At 36.8% G+C, this 19,137-nt stretch overlaps 1 protein-coding gene across 4 annotated transcripts in view; it reads left to right on the forward strand.

Annotated features, from left to right (window-relative positions):
• LOC141937467 (uncharacterized) overlaps positions 1-18,791 on the forward strand; it is a 47,256-nt gene extending 28,465 nt beyond the window's left edge. For all 4 annotated transcript variants that reach the window (XM_074855159.1, XM_074855160.1, XM_074855162.1 and 1 more), the window contains 5 exons: positions 8,929-9,086; positions 10,341-10,383; positions 13,222-13,408; positions 15,298-15,433; positions 16,170-18,791. In XM_074855159.1, the coding sequence (XP_074711260.1) occupies positions 8,929-9,086; positions 10,341-10,383; positions 13,222-13,408; positions 15,298-15,433; positions 16,170-16,269 (624 nt within the window). In that variant the 3' untranslated portion in view covers positions 16,270-18,791. The remainder of the gene's footprint in view (positions 1-8,928; positions 9,087-10,340; positions 10,384-13,221; positions 13,409-15,297; positions 15,434-16,169) is intronic.
• Positions 18,792-19,137: the final 346 nt, after the last annotated feature.

The raw sequence follows: 19,137 nt of genomic DNA on the forward strand, positions 1-19,137 counted from the left end.
CAACAAAGCAGTCTGGCTTTCCATCGTCTTTATTTCAACACTACCTATTCTGGTCTCAAGATAAAAAACAAACAAATCAATCTCACACTAAAAAGAATACAAAATATAAGAATATTTGTTTGGAGAGAAGATTTTATTTTATCCTAGTCAGGTCCTTCGTCAAACTCCTTAAATGTAAAAAAAAAAATCTAGTCATGTCTTTTAAACGCTCTCCGCTTTCCAATCAATTAAGTACCTCTGAATATAAAGAGTGTTAGATAAATTGGATTGAGGATTAGAAGGTGCCCCATAATCTTACATTAATAAATTTTCTTTTATTTCTTTTATCTAGCAAGTTTCTTTTTAAGCTTATCTTTTCTTCCCCAGCTAGCTTTGTCTTATTTACTGCACTGAAAAATTAACTATTTCAATCATACGAACATATGTTTTCCTAGTAGGCTCTTTAGCCACTGAAATCATGCATTTGTTTTTGCTTAAAAAGAGTAAATAAATTTAAAGCACCGCATAAACATTTTATAGTAATAATTACTGCTTGTTTTCATGCATTATCCAGGGCTAGTGCTATTCAACTGCTTTTTAAATTATTTCACACCATTTTTTTGCCAGTTACCTATCTCTCTGTCTCTGGACTCAAAGGATACACTGAAACATTGCAACTGTTTTAGAAACTGAAAGCACAAGGATCTTCTTCACCGCCTTATGTGCTTACAGAGTACTCCGAAGAGTCATTTAGTAAGACAGGAAGAAAGATACTTAAATACAAATACGCTTCTTCACTACCAAGAGATCCAATACCCAAGTGAAGATGGAGCTCAACTGGACCCGTTGGCACTTCTTTCTTTTGATATGATATGTATCAGGGCATACGAAGAACAATACATATAGATGCTGCTCATCCCACTTTCTTTTCTAAGGGAATTACAAACAATGTTCTTAATTCAACACAGCATTTATGTAACGTGTCAGCTGCATGATTAAGTTGGAAACATTATGTTCCAGGCCTTGACTCATTCAGAAGGAAAAGTTTTTCCACTTATTGGATATAAGATGTTCTTTGAAACAGTTCACTGAAGGCAAGAATAATTCAGGGAGACCAAAATAGTTCAGGATAATCTGCATGTCAGTATCCCACAAATTAACCAGTTATCAATTTCCAGGTCTTGATTCTGATGTTAAGAACAACAACTTACATAGGTGTAATTCCAGTGACTCCAGCAAGGTCATGCCTGATTTCCACCTATGTAAGAAGACAACCAGGCCTTTTCTTTATGCCTGAAGGGATGCATATAATGATTTGTCATGGAGAAAGGAAACAGTGTTTCGTCTTCTGCTTTAGTCCATATCAACAAACACAGAGAGCTACATTTCCTCATAATTGCTATCTACAGGAAGAAATTACCCATGTGAACTTTCCTTTCTCCACCTACATTAAAAAAGATTGATGTTTCTAGAGCTTTTTACATATTGACTCACCCATGTAATTGCTGCTGTTTCAGACTCATCTCTATCCAATCACATATTGGTGAAGTGACACCCATTGCAACAGATAGAGTCACTTAACATACAAGGTCATTTTGTTTTCCCTCAAACATATGCTGAAACTGACCTTGACTCTACAATCCATATAAGTAACTAAAACACATTTTCCACCTCAGTGAACATAGCTATATTTGCCACCTCACAGCAGAACTACTGGGCACATTGGGTTAGAACCTTGGTTTGTGTAAATTACTGAGATCATTGGAGATATAATGATTTATAATATTTTTGCTTACCTTAGCAACAGCGGAGTTCCATTATACAGACTACAGTTCTGATCCTTCATTGCCCAGACCACTGGATCTTCTCAAACATGCTTCTGTGCCAATGATGTGCCCAGTTTTCCTTCTGAAAGAAATATGTTTGGACATTGTGAGAAGATAGATAGACAGTGATGTACACTTAAGTCCTAACATTAGGAGGCAAATATAAGCAATCAAGTTGAACTTAAACCTTTTTTCAGGGAAAGCTGAAAGCACATCAGCATAGTCAGGCATTGGTCCTTTCTTTACAGATAGCAGTGTCTGCTCCTCTAAAACTAGCTTTTGTTGTTCAGTACAGTAAAGTGACTGCAAAGTCACCACAAAATGTTTATGGTGAATTCTTCAGTGTAGGACCAGTAAGATAACAAAAGCAATCTAACCACAGCAGTAGAACCTCAACATCTTAAGTAAGTTCACACAGATCTCTGAGCTGGCATCACCAAGTCACCTTTAGAACCTGGCTTAGAAACTTTACAGTATGCAGCAGCCTTCAGGATAAAAAAATACTGCTCTTGCAAACCCATTAAAAAGAAGGAATATAATTCTTGTGACCCAGGAACAAATAAGGGGTTTAAAAGCTGTGGAGCATGCATTCCTCTATCATGAGGACATACCTGCAAGAGCTAACAGTGTTCTAGGCTCATTAGAAATATTAAATGCTAATTAAATGCTGGAATTTACAAACCCACTAGAAATGCCAGCCAAAGCCAGAATTTCCTAGTTTCAGTTAATTGTTGCTTTCTTGCTATGTAAGACTGGTCAAAAACACATGTATTACAAGTGATTTTTATGAGTCATGGAAGAAAAAAAAAAAAAAAGGTAGAGTTGATAAAATTAAAGAATTAACAAAAGATCATGTTTGTAACAATGCCCTAGATCCTCTCTGGTTTGTGTCTTGCTGTGTTCATGGCTGTGTTTCCTGTCCCTTTGTCATAAATAGACTATGGGAAAGAGGAAAGTGAGACAGATAACCAATCTAGTGCCTGAAAAGTAAAATATGAAGTGAATATCATTCAGATTATGGCCTAGGAGAAGCTATAAAAATGACTGGCTCCAAACAGGGAAGTGTTATCAATGTATCTCCCTTGCAGATCTCCTTTCCAGAAATCAGAGACTGATGTATTCTAGTCAAATCAGCTCTGTCTGTCAGGTCCTTATGTTACCTTTGTCATTTATTCCATTTCTCTCTCTAACTCTCTCAGCTAAGAATGATGTGGAACAACAGTAATTAGGCATAAATGTCTAAAGAGTATACGTGTGTTACCAGCATTTTGTATGGAATCAAAGTAGGAAAGTCAAAAGAAGAAACTGTAATAGAAAGGAAGTAGGAGCAGTTAAGTTGGAAGGAGTAGCTAAATTGGAAATCACTGTTCTGACAGTAGAAAGAGCATGCTTTAGAGATTCAGACGTAGCAAGAGACTGAACTGTGAATAAAGAGCAAAGTCACCTTCACATGTAGCCCAAGCCTCAGAGAAATGGCCTTCATCATAGTTCATGGTTGTAATGCTCCGAAACATGATGTAAGAAAACCTCAACATATACTTGAGAAGTACTCTCACTGAACACAGTGGCAGCAATGAATGAGAGGACTGTACTCTCTATCAGTCTTTTTTGTGATTATATATAGTAATGTCAGTTTAAAAAAGAATTATGATTTGCATTTCTTAGGCTTAAAAGTTTAATGCCTCTAGGAAACTCAGGCATAGTGTGAGTGGCTAAGGCAAAGTTTCTCAAAGCTGAGACAAAGACAATGAGAACAAAGATGTACATTTCTTAACATCTAAAAGCAATCTGATCCCAGCCTGGTAAACAGCTATTACATCATCTAAATGACCAGATGTCAGGTCATATTCCTGTTTCCATTATGAAGCCAGTCCATTTCAATAGCTCAATAGAATCTTGTCTTCTCTGTCTATTGTACTTTAACACAGCCAGCACACTGACAATTAAGTATTGCTCACATAATTATACAGTGCTATTTACATTCAAAGGAGTCCATAACCTTCACTTTTTCTCAACGGCAGAATGCTTTCTTCACTGAATATTCTTTAATTAGTAGTGTCTCTATGAAGGAAATTGTTGTTCCTTAGTTGTCTCTATTAGAGTATGTTTGTGTTTGTAAATCATTCCATTCTCACCATCTGCTTTATCGAGAACCCCTGGAAACTGTATTACAATTTACTATTTCTTTTTATTCCAAATAAGATTCAACAGCAACATTTACACAGCCTGTATAACCAGATGGATACCAGTCTTCCATTTACCCTTTATTCACATCAAGACACATCACTTTCTACCCAGGCCTCACAGAACAAGTGAAAGCACTCCCTAAATGTAGAGAGGAGATTTAAATGCAGACTTAGATGTTCCCATTTCTTTCTACAATTCTCTTCTCTGTACATGGAAACAGGGCATTTTACAAAGTGTATTTACAAAAATTTTGTCATTCAGACACAACAGTACATGCTTCTGGTTTCTCACATGTACCCTTAGGACTGTTCCCAGTGAAATACAATAGAGAGGGAAAAAAATGCTTTTAAATTATTTTAATTTCTGTGGTATATACATAGTCTAATTATTAGACCAAGAAAGAAATCCCATGCCTGCCATGCATTGACCCTTCACATCATTTCAATCTATGACAAACATTCAGTCCTTTGTGCTCTTGAGCAAGCCTCTGTGTTCATCACTAAGCCTAAGCACTTTATACAAAAGGCTTAGCTATAAATAGATTTAGGTCTGAGCCATTGCTCATAAAGATACCACTTCTATTTGTTCTTCATTCTTGCTTGGAGTTTTATCATCATAGTCTGTGAGCTGCCACATTATTTAGAACTGGTATACAATCTGATTTGTTCTCTATGTTTTCCATTACACCTATGGCTCCAGGATATATTTTTCAATTTACATTTAAGGAGCTGCTGAATCCAAAGTTTCCAATACTTCCATTGTATTGTTTCTATTAATAAATAAGAAATAATGCTGGCTGATATGATACTCAAGTTAATTTTGGCCTACTAACAGATTGCATACCCTGACGCAGAGAAAGTGTCATAATCAGTTATATAATTTGACCTGATTCAGGCTGTTCAAAATTTTGACCCAATCAATAGTTCTTCCTAAGAAGCTTGGTCCTGTAAAGTTCATTACCTTTTGTGCAATAAATTGCAGCAAATTACTCAACATCAACAAAAGAATCAACTGGAATGTGAAGATTAATCATATCACAAGACCACTTGATTGTACTTAGTCTGACAGCCAATACAGTTAGGTGCAGGATAATTAGGTTCTTCAAATCAGAGGAGCTTTTACATCTTTTTCCCTTGTTGTCTTGCTCTTCAGTATGTTTCTACTCTCTCTAGTTTAGATGTGAATTGTTTAAAGCAAAACAAAACAAAATAATAAATAAACTCAGCTCTCCTGAAGAAAAATGCCATACAAATAGGTGGTGAATGGAGTTAAATCCAGTTGGTGGCTGGTCACGAGTTGTGTCCCCCAGAGCTCGGTTTTGGGGCCACTCCTGTTTAACATCTTTATTGATGACCTAGATGAGGGGATCGAGTGCACCCTCAGTAAGTTTGCAGATGACACCAAGTTGGGTGGGAGTGTTGATCTGCTCGAGGGTAGGGAGGCTCTGCAGAGAGACCTGGACAGGCTGGAGCGATGGGCCAAGGCCAACTGTAGGAGTTTCAATAAGGCCAAATGCCGGGTGCTGCACTTGGGCCACAACAACCCCCAGCAGCGCTACAGGCTTGGGGAGGAGTGGCTGGAGAGCTGCCAGTCAGAGAGGGACCTGAGGGTGTTGATTGACAGCTGGCTGAACATGAGCCAGCAGTGTGCCCAGGTGGCCAAGAAGGCCGGTGGAAAGGAAAGGAAAAAGATGTAGGGGGAAAAGATGTAAAAGCCTTACTCTCTCCTCTGCACCAGTGTGTCCAGCTCGAAGAAGAAATGCAAACAGGCTCTAGCTATAATTTCCTAAATACCCAAACAATGAGCCTACCACAAAGCACAGTAATTAAAAAGAAGACATAGGGAGGGGAAGAATTTAGAGGTACTACTAAGTAAGCAGCACCAGTAGTTGTCAGCAAAAAGCTGGTCAGAGAAAACCAGAAAATAACAGATGGTGAAAATGCTGCAAGCCTGAGCCAGGGAGAGTTGTGGCCATGTCAGCTGTGATGGAGAAAGTCAGGCAAATGATAAATAAGAAGCAAAAAGAAAAAAAGAGTTCATTTTCCTGTCTATTTTAAGAACACAAGGGCACATCCAGCAAGACATTTTTGAAAGACAGTCAAAAATTCAGTCATGCTCTGCTGCCCTGAAACCAGTCTGAACCAGTGACCTAGGGGCAACTGCTTTAATATTTTCCACTGCTAGTCTTTGTGCTTTCTAGCACTGCTCAGTTTTCACATTGTGTTTTACATTTTTTTCTATTATTTCATCTAGGATTTGATCTTATTTTCTGTAAAGATACTTTTACTCCATCTTCCTAGTACTTGCAGTCTCTCGTGTAGCTTCATTTTAGTCTCTTTTCATAGTGATTCCTGTTGTTGATTTTGATTCATTTCACTGCAAATAGCATGAAATGTTCATATATCTTTTCAGCTTCTTCTTTCTAATAGACAAAGAAGCTTAACAAGAATAGCAAATATAACTCTGCTCAAAATCTTTGAACACAGTGATTCATTCAGGAAATGCTGTCAATTCATTTATTTTCTGGAAGTATTTACACCAAATTAAATAGGGCTCATTTGTGAACCCTCCTAGGATACCTACATTACCATAATGACCATTTCATACAATAAAGCAAGGAGATGTCTACTTTCTATTCTTATTTCTCCTTTATTTCTCTCTCATAGTTATGCATTGTTTAATATTTTCATTTTTTTTTCAGAAACATTTCCCCTAAAACTCAGGCCATCTTAAGATAACTAGCAGCAAGGGAAGGGTTACTTCAGGTGTTTCTATTATTAGAACAGCATTTACCAAAGTAGCATAAGCTTTCTCCCTTCTACCCAAATGACTCCATCCATGTTAGATACTGCAGACTGCCAGGAATCCATGAAATAGCTGACATCAACCTTGAGAGAACAAAAAATCCTTCTTACTTAAGTGCAGAATGGGACAGTAGTAGCTAAAATCTGAGTTAGTTCTTTTAAAATCTGTATTACACGTATCATCAACTCAAGCAGCATCACATAGTTATATTAGGTTCCACAGCGGCAGTATCATCAGTAGGTTACTCACCAGTCACAGGCAAAAGATGTTACTTTTATAATTATTTTTTTCAGCAATATACTTTTGGCACTTTTTGTAACAGAGGGATATTAATCAAAGGAATTCTCTTAGGACATATTCATGAAAGCCATATGAGTGAAAAGAAATGCCCCTTATTGGCTTATCAGAATTAGGGGAGCATGACTGCCTACTAGTCAATGAAGGATATTTGGTCTCACTTTGAATGCCTTATATCCATCTTATTCCTTTCCTAAGTGTATTCATTTGAAATGGAGTATTCATAAATCATTCTTGATGCCATAGAGCTCTATCTGCATTCATTCTAGACAGCACAGAAAGTGTTTAGAAAAGGAGTTTATAGGGATGTGCAATCATAGTGGTCATACAGCCACTTCAGTATCTGCCTTGGACAGGATCCTGCTGAGTAACACTTCATCAACCTAGCACTTATTGTTCTTATTACACTAGGAATGAGGTTTGGAGCCTGAATACATATTTTGGTTATGCTGTCTTTGCAATGTAGTTTTGTATCTGAAGACATTATAAGTAAAGCAGGTCACACAGCACTGACGACTTTCAGGATTGCCTTCATCCTCTGTACTGACTTTAGTTTGGCATTTTAAAAAAAAGGAAAAAAGAAGAAAGCAAAAGAACCTAGGAAATGCATTCATGAGGGTTTATTTATACTAGTTTTCAGTATTAAGGGTTATTTTGTTCCTACAGAAGATTCATGTATAACAAAGGTATAATTACGTGTGCTAATGAGCATACAAACAAGTATTTAACTATTTAATAGTCACAGGTGCATATTTTGTTTGTGGAAAATATATATATTTATTTTTAGGATAATAAAAAAATTACACAGGGCACTTACAATTCAGCTCCTACTCACAACCTTTAATTAACTCCCAGTAATCAACTGTTTTTATTCTAAGAGACTCCACGATTTTACCAGTGGCACTAATGCTCTTCCTGTGTCCCATCATTAACTCATGTTTTCTGTTTTATTGCTGCCAAATCTGATGCAACTGTTAGAGCTCCAGTCATAGGTCTTCAAGCTCTCTAGCAATCTTCAAGCAAGAGAGCTAACTATTGTTTAAAACACAGCTAGAGTTCACTGTCCAGATGTGTGCACCTTTGTTTTGAGTTAAGACATACCTGAGGGAAGCTGGACTGGGAAAGTGGGGGGAGGAACAGCTTCAGCTACCTTCTTACATTAAGGAGCTTAATGGCTTCTTATAACTAACCACAACGACATTTACAATGCCCTTCAGTCTGAAAGAGCTTTTACTCAATCAGGAACAATATGGTACAAAAGGTTTTGAAATGCTTTCCACTGAAAGTTGTCTGAAATGAAGGGGAAGAGTTATGAACATAATGATATTTAGGTCAACTCTGCAAAGGAACTGAAATCCAGCCTTTTAAGTTATGCTCACTGTTTTCTGAATGTAAGCCTTTGTTCCCTCTATCAGCACATACAAGGTGAAGTTTTCAGCATAAACCCAGACTGCAAGCAGCATTGTTTAGTAGGGTCTCATGCTCCTAGATTCTTCAGCACACTTTGAAAATCCCACTCTCACTCAGTTACGCTCTCAAAAGTTGGAATATTTACATGTGTTTCCACATGCAGATATGACTCCTGATGAACCAAAACCAATTAAAAGATTAAAAATAGAGATACAAATTTAGAGGGTGTTTGACTAGTTTATCTTTTGTGACTGCACTGTATTTTCTGAGGCTACTGATCATTTTAAACCTTATGATGGTTCAAAAGCATAAGAGCTTATCACCAGCTTCTATATCTTTGAATATTCCCTGAGTTTATCCCCATCTCACAGGGACTGGTTTCATGTTAATTCTGAAGTTTGGCACTCCTTCTCTCTAATTGCAGGATGAAGGGAAGTGCAGACCCCTGGAAGTAACAAAGCTGGAAGGAGCGGAAATTGGTGTTGACACCAGTCTGGGTAAACCATTTGTTTTTAAATGTGTACCTCAAACTGGAAGCAGGATTTTCTACTTCTGTGCAACTTCCAACCAAGAAATGAAGAGGTAAGTGATCTTTCATTTTACAAGGTCAGTTGCGTTATTCCAGTTTAGAGAGAGGGAGTCTGAATTTTTGGAGGATGTTCATAATACCTGCCTTGATCAGTAGGAAAAAAAAAATAGTCAGCTACTTATGGGAAGATGGTGTCCTTATTTTCATTTACAGAAGTTTCAAAAATTATTTTTCAGCTTCATATTTTTTAATGAGAATATTTTTTTCATAAAGTCTTTAATATTCATGCTTTGCTCAAGATCCCGCTGAATTCTTGATTTATCGCCAGAAAAAAATATTCACCCATATTCTCATGCCTTGTCCCACATTGTTATATCAAATGGAAGTGTAAATCTTCCTGTAGATGAAAAGTTGCTTACTGGTCATTTCACACAAATGATCTCTCTTCTGCCCAGCAAGGACAGTGCTAGTAATATAACTATAATCCCATCTTCCATTTCCGTTACTGTCATTCTGTCATATTATCATTTTAGTATTTTAAAATGCAAGTATGCCACAAAAGCATACTGGTTGTGATGAGAGGCAATGAGTTTGGGTTTGACTCAGAGTTAAACTTAAAAAACATTATTCTTGCATTTCCCAAGGACTATAGCTGACAAAACAGACTAAAATCACCCAAACCACAAGTAACAACTTCTTAGATTTTAATTTCAATATGTACTAAAATCTAATCTTATTTCCCTTTTTGTTTTATTGTGAATTATCAGAATAGAAAGCTGTAAAGTGGGGTGACATTTGGTATTCATCCACCCATCTTTGTATGACATCTTACTACTTAGCATAGCACCAACCATTGTAATATCAGATCATTTTCCACTTCCAAATTCTATATCATACATAGTGCAAAAATCATTGCCAACTAATAACTTGCTTTATTCTGTAGTCTCCAATTTCAGGAACTCTTTATGTTTCCCACAAATTCCTTACCTACATTATAACAAAGACACAAGAAGAGTAATCATTTAACCTGATATGTTGAACCATATTCAAAATATATAGATTCCCTTGTTTGCAATATTACAACTTGTTACAGTGTGTTACAAAGCAAGCTTTGAGACATTTTTCTGAGAGTTAGCAATGTTTATTTAGATTTAATCCACTATTTTCCTATTTTGAAGCCTTGAATGGTCCTGAAAATTGCATATCCTTTTAGATGCTGTCTTTGTCAGCAAGAGTTAAAAGAGGCAGTGAAGCACATTTATTCTACTTACCACACTAAGCTATTCTCATTTTTTGTCATATCATAGATGGCTGGAGGCTATGGATAAAGCAGTGCATCCTGTCCATCAGGTAATGCTTTATTTATATGAGAAGCATATGTATACCAGATTGTGCAGAAGACTGAGAGACAGAACTTGTATTTGTATATGGTCAGATGCAGACAGCAATGTGGAAGCTGCATACTTTTTTGTATTGGGCTGCTGGGTCGTGAGTCAGCTTCAATTTTAAAGCCATATACAGACATGATTGTGACTCAGTAAATATGCTTTGCTGCCATATGGTGAAACGAATCAAAATGTTCCCTTTTCAGGTATCAGCTGCTTTAAGCTGGTTCAGAAACGTAACCTAAAATGAAGGTATCAGTAAGGGAGGAAGGGGAGAGATGACTCACAACCACATGTTCTGCCCTAGGTAATACTATTTGGAGTAAAGGGAGAGAAGGGCTACATATTCTTAAGTATGCCCTGCAATTCTGCCTTGGTTGCAAGCTACCTGCTTTTTGTGACAAAATGTTAGAAAGAGGGGGGGTTGGGGGGGGGACGGGACGACACACTGTTCAGTTCTTCTTTTCCATATTTTCAGAGATGAAGAAAGATAAGTTAGGTGATGAACTTTGGCTTATCTCCCTATCTCTTTATACAGCTACAGTCTCTGTTGGCCCCTATAGCTGGGAGAAACATAGCCATAACTGATCTTAAGCTGCTACAGAGAGACCTTGCTCAGCCCAACATAATTTAGTATGAATAGTCCCTGGTTGACCCCTGAACTGGGAACTGTAAAGCTCATTTTAGTACTTCCAGGGTTGTAACTATATAGGTCAAATCCACTTTAGCCTGGCTCCATGATTCTTATTCTTTCCTCCTATAGGCAGACCGCATTTATATGCCGGTGATCTGTAAAATCTTTTTTTAAAAATGCTTAGCTACTGAACGAGCTTGGTTTTTAGCAGAAAGAATGTGAGGCTCAAATGCAGAGTAAGTATCAAAGCCTACCTTTTTTGCAGATGAAATAAAATCATCAATTAAAAAATAAGAATATTGCAAGGTACAGATTATAACCTGGATTAATGCAGGGTTTTTTTAAAAAAAAAGAAAAAAGAAAATTAATTTCCTCCTTCTCTCAACTCAGGGCACATGAGTTACTCCTTCAGCAGTGTGCTTTAGTAATGGGTTTCCAAACAGTGAGAGGAGGTGTTAATTGTTAGTTTAATTCCTTTTCCACTGAAACAAAATTAATCAAACATAGATTTCTTTTGTCTTCAGCTTTCAGATAAGATTGTAAGTGCAAAGCCAGATTTGTTTCTATGTATATTCTACCTGGCAGTGTTTCTTAAAAGAATGCAAAGCAATCCACATACTTGGAAACAGTAAAAATAAATCAAACCACTTAAAGTGTGTACTGTAGCTGAAATAAACAACAAATAGCCTGAGCCAAAAAGGAGGATGAAGGCACAAAAGAAAACACATCAAATGAGTCATTCTTTAGTGTAACATGCAAAAAGAACTTGGCTAAAATGTTCCATTATTATATTTCAACATTATATAGACAGAAGGATCTCTCAGGCATTCAGCCATTAACAACACAGTAAGTTGGCTTCTTTCTGTGTTACTGCATCTTATTTTTGACTGCTTTATCTTTTTTAGTTTTGTCTTTGAGCAAACAATATCCTTTTCTGAAAGAAATGTTTGATTTACTATGTCATTTTCATTGCCTAACAGTATATCTGTTCCTGCCTTCTAACTGGACTTCCCATTCAGTTGAATAGAATAGGTTTATATTTTCCTTCTTTTTTGTTTGCAATACTGTTTGTTACTTTTTGCAATAGCTAGTGTGTTACAGTAGGGTTCACAACACAATGATTTAACAGACCAATATATTGATACTATGTCATCTTAATGAATCTACAAATACAACTATTTTATGAATACAGTTACTATTACTGAAGACCTCTTCTGCACTTTGCTGCAATAAGTCTCAGCAGGTTTCCCATTCATAACAAAGAATACAGCCAGCTATATTGTGCCAGGTCTTTTTTCCATCATTGCCTTATCAAGTATACTAAAGAAATATAAATAAATGCAAAAGAAAACCCCCATGGAAACAAACAGTTTGCCATTGATATTGCCTACATTCTCCCCATGGATTTCAAATGACAAGGCACTGGTTGATGTAGAATTGGAAACATGTATTGCAGAAAAGCAAAACACACTAGGAGAGGCTGAGCTCCTAACACCTCTCAGATTTAAAGAAGAAGAAATGCTTTAATCTCACATTAGACAACTTGGTCTTATTAAACAACAGTTTATTTTTTCCTGATTCTCTTATCATACAAATAACCTATACAAGGGCAATGTTTCATGGGTTGAGCTTTTTCTTCACCTGTAAATGACAATAGGCTAATTTTAGTAATGAAAAAGACTCTGCTTTTCAGAAAGGGATGGGAAGGCATCTGTAAACATTTTGTGTGCAGTAGTGCTTCCATCCGAGTGCTGTATTCTGGCCTCAGACACCACCACATGTTCTCTGAAACCCAGAGGGTAGATGATGAACCTTGTCTTGCCAGAATACACACAGTAAAGGCTGCTGAAGTCAGACAATCAGCAAGACAATTTTTTTAAAAAAAGCTTCTTCATACAGCTTTGACATAATACTGTTTATACCAGCAAAACTTATACTGAAAAACAAAATAGAATGCAGAAAAGACAAGTTAGTATTGTAAGAAGAAAGTAGAAATTTGTCACTATTAGCCATGAAATATAGGTTTTTCTAATTGCATTTTCAGTGTTGACTTTTCAAATTCACAATGAAAGGTAATGTCCTACAAGGGACTAGAGCTTGTGTCTTTTCATACTAGTAGGTCCTCCTTAATTTCTTATGAGAACTTTTCCTTACATGCTTACTTTACAGAACCATGTGTGGGTAGATGTCACACTGCATAACACTACACTTCCACCCTTGGCTATCAAAAACCCAGAGTGCCTGGGGCTTCTCCACCAGCTGGACAGAAGCAAGGACGTCTGGATTCAGCACTACTGCATTCTGAAGGATGGCTGTTTGTACTTTTATGCCACTCTCCGGTCTACACCTGCCCAAGGTAGGGATGGCTGCTGGATTTTAACTGATTATTAAAGCAGAAATGTTTCACTGCAGTTCCCAAATAGAACTTTTACCATTAATGAGTTTCTTATCAGCAAACTCACCCTGTTCTGTGAAGGTGAATGAAGAGCAGAATCAGTCTCTTTTCATAAAATAGCCACTTCATTCCCCTCTTTTCCTTTTCCTCCCATGGTCTGAATTTTTCTTTCTGGAACGGAGGTAGTCAGGATCTGTACACACTACCTCAGGAGCAAGTATCAGCTACAACATCCACCCTTCCAAAGGACTTTACAGTGGCTTAAGTCAGTGACTCGTATGGGAGTCTGCTGAAAGCTGTTGACTCCTGCGTGTTAGCTAGCATCCTTGGAGGGAGGGACATCATAAACTCAGACTGATTTCTCTGTCACTAGCAGGTTTTCACATGACCTTGGCAAAACTAGTCCACCCAACAGGCAGAAAGTCCCTACTCCAGCAGAGACTGATGTTCCAGGGTGTGGCCACGGTCATTTGCAGCTAAAGCTGCCATCTAGCCGCTCTCCCCATACCAGAAGAGAGTGTATGGCCACTCTCTGAAAGCAGCAAACGTGAGGTTACTGGGGTCAACTGCAAGCAGAGGAACTGAGTTTCAGGCAGTGAGGAGAGCCTTCAAGCACAACTCTATGAAAGTCGGTATTTTAAAAAAAAAAAACAAGTGCCCCAGGGAGAGAGAATGAGTCAGGACCTGCAAATGCTCTCTCCCTGTGCTAAGGAAGCTGGCAGTCAGAAGAATCAGAAAGAAAATGCTGTCGTACTTTTGCTTACTAGCCAGCTTTCAGGTTAAAAGAAAAAACTGTTTTCTTAAGGTTTGTGCTATTTGCCACATGGTCAGGCAAGAGGCATTCCACTTTATAGTCTACACCATCTACATAGCACTTTTCATCTGTCAAAGGTCATACACGTGATTTTCTCTCTGCATGAAACTCAAGTTAAGGTTTGCCAGAGCTAAGCAATGAATTAGTGGAAAGGCAAAAAATAAGTCTTATGTGTTGATGACACCCATGCCTATGCTCCTACTGCTAAATATGTCACTCTGGTATTTAAATATCCTACTATGTGTACATAGTAATGTTTTCGCTTTTGTTATTGCAACTACTGTTTTTTCCAATTTCACTACAGATTCTCACTCCCCCATATCATTCTCAATGGTATAGCATTAATTTGCTGCTCTTGTCACTAAATGTGAAACCCCCCCAAAAAAATACAGACCCTGAAGACAATAATGGGAACAATCAACTGCAGTTAATACTCCACAGGTATTTTCGGCTATTCACCATGTATGTATAAAGTGAAGTGAGGTCTAGGAAAAAAAAAAATATAAACAACTAAAATCAAAATGTCTTGAAGAACAAATTCTGTCTAATACCTTTCCTTCACAGCCGGCTAATGTGGCCTGCAATGATGTTCCAGTTACTAATGGCAGCAAGGGAACCAATGATGGCTCTAGGAATTTTTTAATGTTGAAATTCATATCCCTTTAGTTTTTAAAGGAAAGAAAAAGAATATCAAAAAGAAAGAAAATTTTTTTGTCACATCATAATTAATGAAAAGCTAAATATATACTGCTGATATTTATAATATATATTATGTATATAAATATATATACTGCTGATCATTTGCTGGAGAGGAAGCATGTTTTACACTCTTTTCAAATCAATTTTCAGAAAAAACCCACTGAACTTTCACATTTTTAAATATTCTACATGTAAATTCTGTACAGCCTGTTGAAACACCCAACAGAAGGCACCTGAAAATCCAACTTGCAAGAATTGTTTGTATGCTTGTAATTGGCAATAATTTCATAAATGGTATCTGCAATATAAATGATGCATGCTATTTTATTCTGTGCAGGCGGTCTTTACCTACAGGGGTATGTTGTGAGCGAGCAGCCTCTGGGCTCCAAGAGATCTGTAATTGAACTCAAACCTCCATCTGAAGAATTTAAAACTTTCTACTTAAGTGCAGAGAATGTAAATGAAAACAAAAGGTAAATCAAACAGGGTTTTTTTTAATTTTATTTGCCACACTTTAGGAGAGCAGGAACACTGTAGCTTTGGGAAGATTTAGGGACAACTTTTCATTCTGTTTGCACTTGTTCCCCCAGATTTCCTCTTAATTGTAACTTTAGTTAAACTGCAGTACAAAATGTTGGCACACGTGAGTCATCAGTTCTGCTATTGTCAGTGCTGGAACTACAGCAAGGCTGGCTTGCAGAGATTCATAAAGAAACCTGGATAAATGCGTTTCATAATGATGTGTGGGTGACTACACTGAACAGAAATGCTATGGTACCTCTCATGAGAGACAGTGGAAAGTATATCCTCCTCATTCCCAAGAATGACTTACTTCCAACAATGACCATTAGAATTAAAAAAGAAAATTGGCCTATGAAATCAAGTTTGCGGTGAATTCCCTCATCATAATCAGCCAAATTCCACTGCTGTGAGTGGGAGTTCTTCTTGTCTAAAGCCTACTAATTACATGATTCGGGGTTTAATTTAATGAACAAAGGACAAAGCTTTTCTGTATGTTGGAAATGGGTGTTAAGATTTGTTGTTATAGTCAACTCCTCTATCTCCTGCCTTGCTCCAATCCATTTACTATAAGCATAGATAGTAACACAGCTATACAAACACTGTTTATAAAAGGCATGTTTCAAATAACATAAAAATGCATGCATAACACTTGATCAGGGACAGTTGTTGGTCTTTCATTTATTCTAGGTGGATTACAGCTTTGAAAGCTTCAATTAATAAGTGGTTACCCCTACACCAGGCAATCCAAGATTTCATGAACAGACCACTGGAGGAGACAAGGATGTGAGAAGAAAGCTCATTTTTTCCCCTCAATTTCTGTTTCCCTTTAAAAATTCCATGCTATGTCTTATGATTCATCTCAAAAGATGCTCTAGCAGCAGGTAATATTTAGCATTGCTATAGATTCACAACTTTTGTAAATGTTAGTAAATAAACATAATGTTGCCTTCTTTGTGGCACTCTATTTTGTGTTTCTGCTTCAACTCAGACCATATATAAAGCCTGCTTTACAGCAGTGAACTGACATCAACATTTATCTGACACAGACAAAACAGAAAGCACTGTATTTCAATATACATTTTGTACTCCCCAATGTTTTATATCTGCACCCCTTTTTTTGCAAATGCACCCTTTGCAAAGACTTCTGCTTTACCATCAAGAAGTTTCATATATGAGTTTGCCTTTAAGTTTCTAGGCGGTGTGGGGCTTAAGGCTGTGACAGGCTGGGCTGACTGAAAGGTTAGCAGCTACATAACTATTACAGCATGCCTGGGGCAATGGAATAAACTTGTATGATTTGGATTAATACTTTTGTTCTTGTACATTCTATCTTAACATAAATTTTAATTTTACAGTGGTTCTGGTTTAGCCACCTGCCATCACAGTACAGCACATTTGTGGAGAGAAATCAATTCAGGAATCAAAGATACTGTTTACTCCAAAGTTAGCAGTAATAGACAGCACCATAAATCTTCATCAGGGATATCAGGGTTAGACATCTGTGGTTATTACAGCTGGTCATATACATAGGGTTTGACATTATTTCCTAACATTAAAATAATTCCTCCAGTGAATAAATCTGGGTATTCAGTTTCCAGGCTTCCCAAAATACTAATTCAAGTGAAATAACAAAAGTTAGTTCCATTTATTTATTGAAGACATGTGCTAACTAAGTATCTCATCCTAAGAAATTTACAATTTAATGCTGCAGCAAAGTACAGAAAGGAAAAAAAAATATGCACCCAATACTGACAAAAAAAATTGCCAGTTTGTGAGATTTTATTACAAAGCCTGTGATACTTGGTCTTCTTATCATGGTCCTTAGACCTTGAGATCATTTGACCGCACCAGAACCTCAGCTACATGCTTGCTCTTATTAGACTGAAAATATCGATTGTAATGCCATAAAAAGCTAAAAAGCAAGTGGTGCTACCCCAACCACCACAAATGTAATTTTTTAGGAGACCTATTCATTAGCCTCAGATGTTTGAAGCAATTGTACTTCAAAGAAAGCTGTTAATCAGTTCAAATGGTTTGCTACAGTGATTTGAGTGATTTAATTCAAAAATAAGAATGGTTAGTTGAACAGTGTAAACAATTTTCAGAAAACAGGCACCCAACCCCAAATATGTTAACACTCTTGTTTTGTATAAATCTGTACTCTGAGGTAAAATGTATAACCGTATTTGAAAACAAGCAGTCATCTCAGTCATGTTCTACATTTACTGCTAGTATTTTGAAATTTTCATGTTCAGGAATGAAATTCATATTTCTGCTACAACTCTCAGAACAAGTAACGAAGTAGGTATAAATGACTTCTTTTTCTTACTCTTTTCCACATTGGAGAAAATAGCACATATGAGTGAAATACAAGTGCTGTTGACCTGAGACTAACAACATTTCCTAAGGAACAGTTATCCAATTCAGAATGACAGTTCAGAGCTAGGAAGAAGAAGAATAAACAATTTAGAATGGCAGTTCAGAGCTAGGAAGCAGAAAAACAAGCAATAGGTAAAAAAGATGCAAGCAGAAAGAAACACAACAAATGTTCTTCCCATTAAAACAAACAAACAAACAAACAAAACCAACCAACACCAAAATCCAAACCCCGAATATTTAACTGAGTCACCCCATGGGATCCAGTTGTTTCTTCAATTGTTACTGGCTTACTCAGCACATTTTCCTTTTGACAAGTGCCACTTACAGCCATCCTCAGAGAGAATCACATGATTACCAAATATCTTGTTTACATAAACCTTTGAAGACACATATGATAATGATATATGTGGCACAAAGAACTGACAGCAAAGAAAGATTCAATAACCTCAATAGCAGGGTTCAAAAAGAATTGAGCTGTTCAATGGGAGTAAAGGTTACAGTATATGGTCTTTTCTCTTACTGTCTCACTAAATTTTCATGATTATAATGTCCTTAATAAATTAGAGTTATTTTCCCCCATAATTACAATAACTTCCAAAGTATATTAGTGTTACAGTAGCAATTTGTGCTTTATTCAGTGTTACAAACAACAAACATGAAAACTTAAAAATGTATGTAATTCCTCCCATTTGATGCAAGTCAAAAATGAATCAAAAATGCCACAAGTGTACACCTGTACTAAATAGAACAAAATCTTGTTTCTGTTGTAAAACTGTGTATTTACACAGTAGACTTCTTGGGTCTCTTTGCTTAACTGGGTATTATATCAGCAGAGTTTATTGAAATCTTTTTGTTTAATGGACTTGATTTGTCTTTCTCTTCTATGATTTTATACTGCCAAACTCAAATAAAATACTAAGGTGTAGTAAATGATATCATTTTTCAAATGACCATAAACTTTGAAAAATTACAAAAAATGTAAATTCTTTAAAAAAAAGCTATCAGACTTCGGAATTATCTAGTTTCTAACCCAAGAAAATTGAGGAGGAGCCAAGCTTGCTACATTTCTCTGAAACAAGTCTGGTTCCTTTCTGTACATCTGAGAAGAGATCAGAGTAGCTTATGGGCTGTTCTTATTTTCCTGTGAAGTAGCTACGATCTCCATAGAGGAAGGCTGCCATCCAGTCATTTTTGTAACACGCTTCATCTCTTCCCATTATTATCAGGACCAAAAGCACTTTGAAAAATATACTGAGGTTTTGCCTCTGTATCAATA

The sequence above is a fragment of the Strix uralensis genome, chromosome Z, assembly GCF_047716275.1.
Source record: "Strix uralensis isolate ZFMK-TIS-50842 chromosome Z, bStrUra1, whole genome shotgun sequence".
Taxonomy (NCBI): domain Eukaryota; kingdom Metazoa; phylum Chordata; class Aves; order Strigiformes; family Strigidae; genus Strix; species Strix uralensis.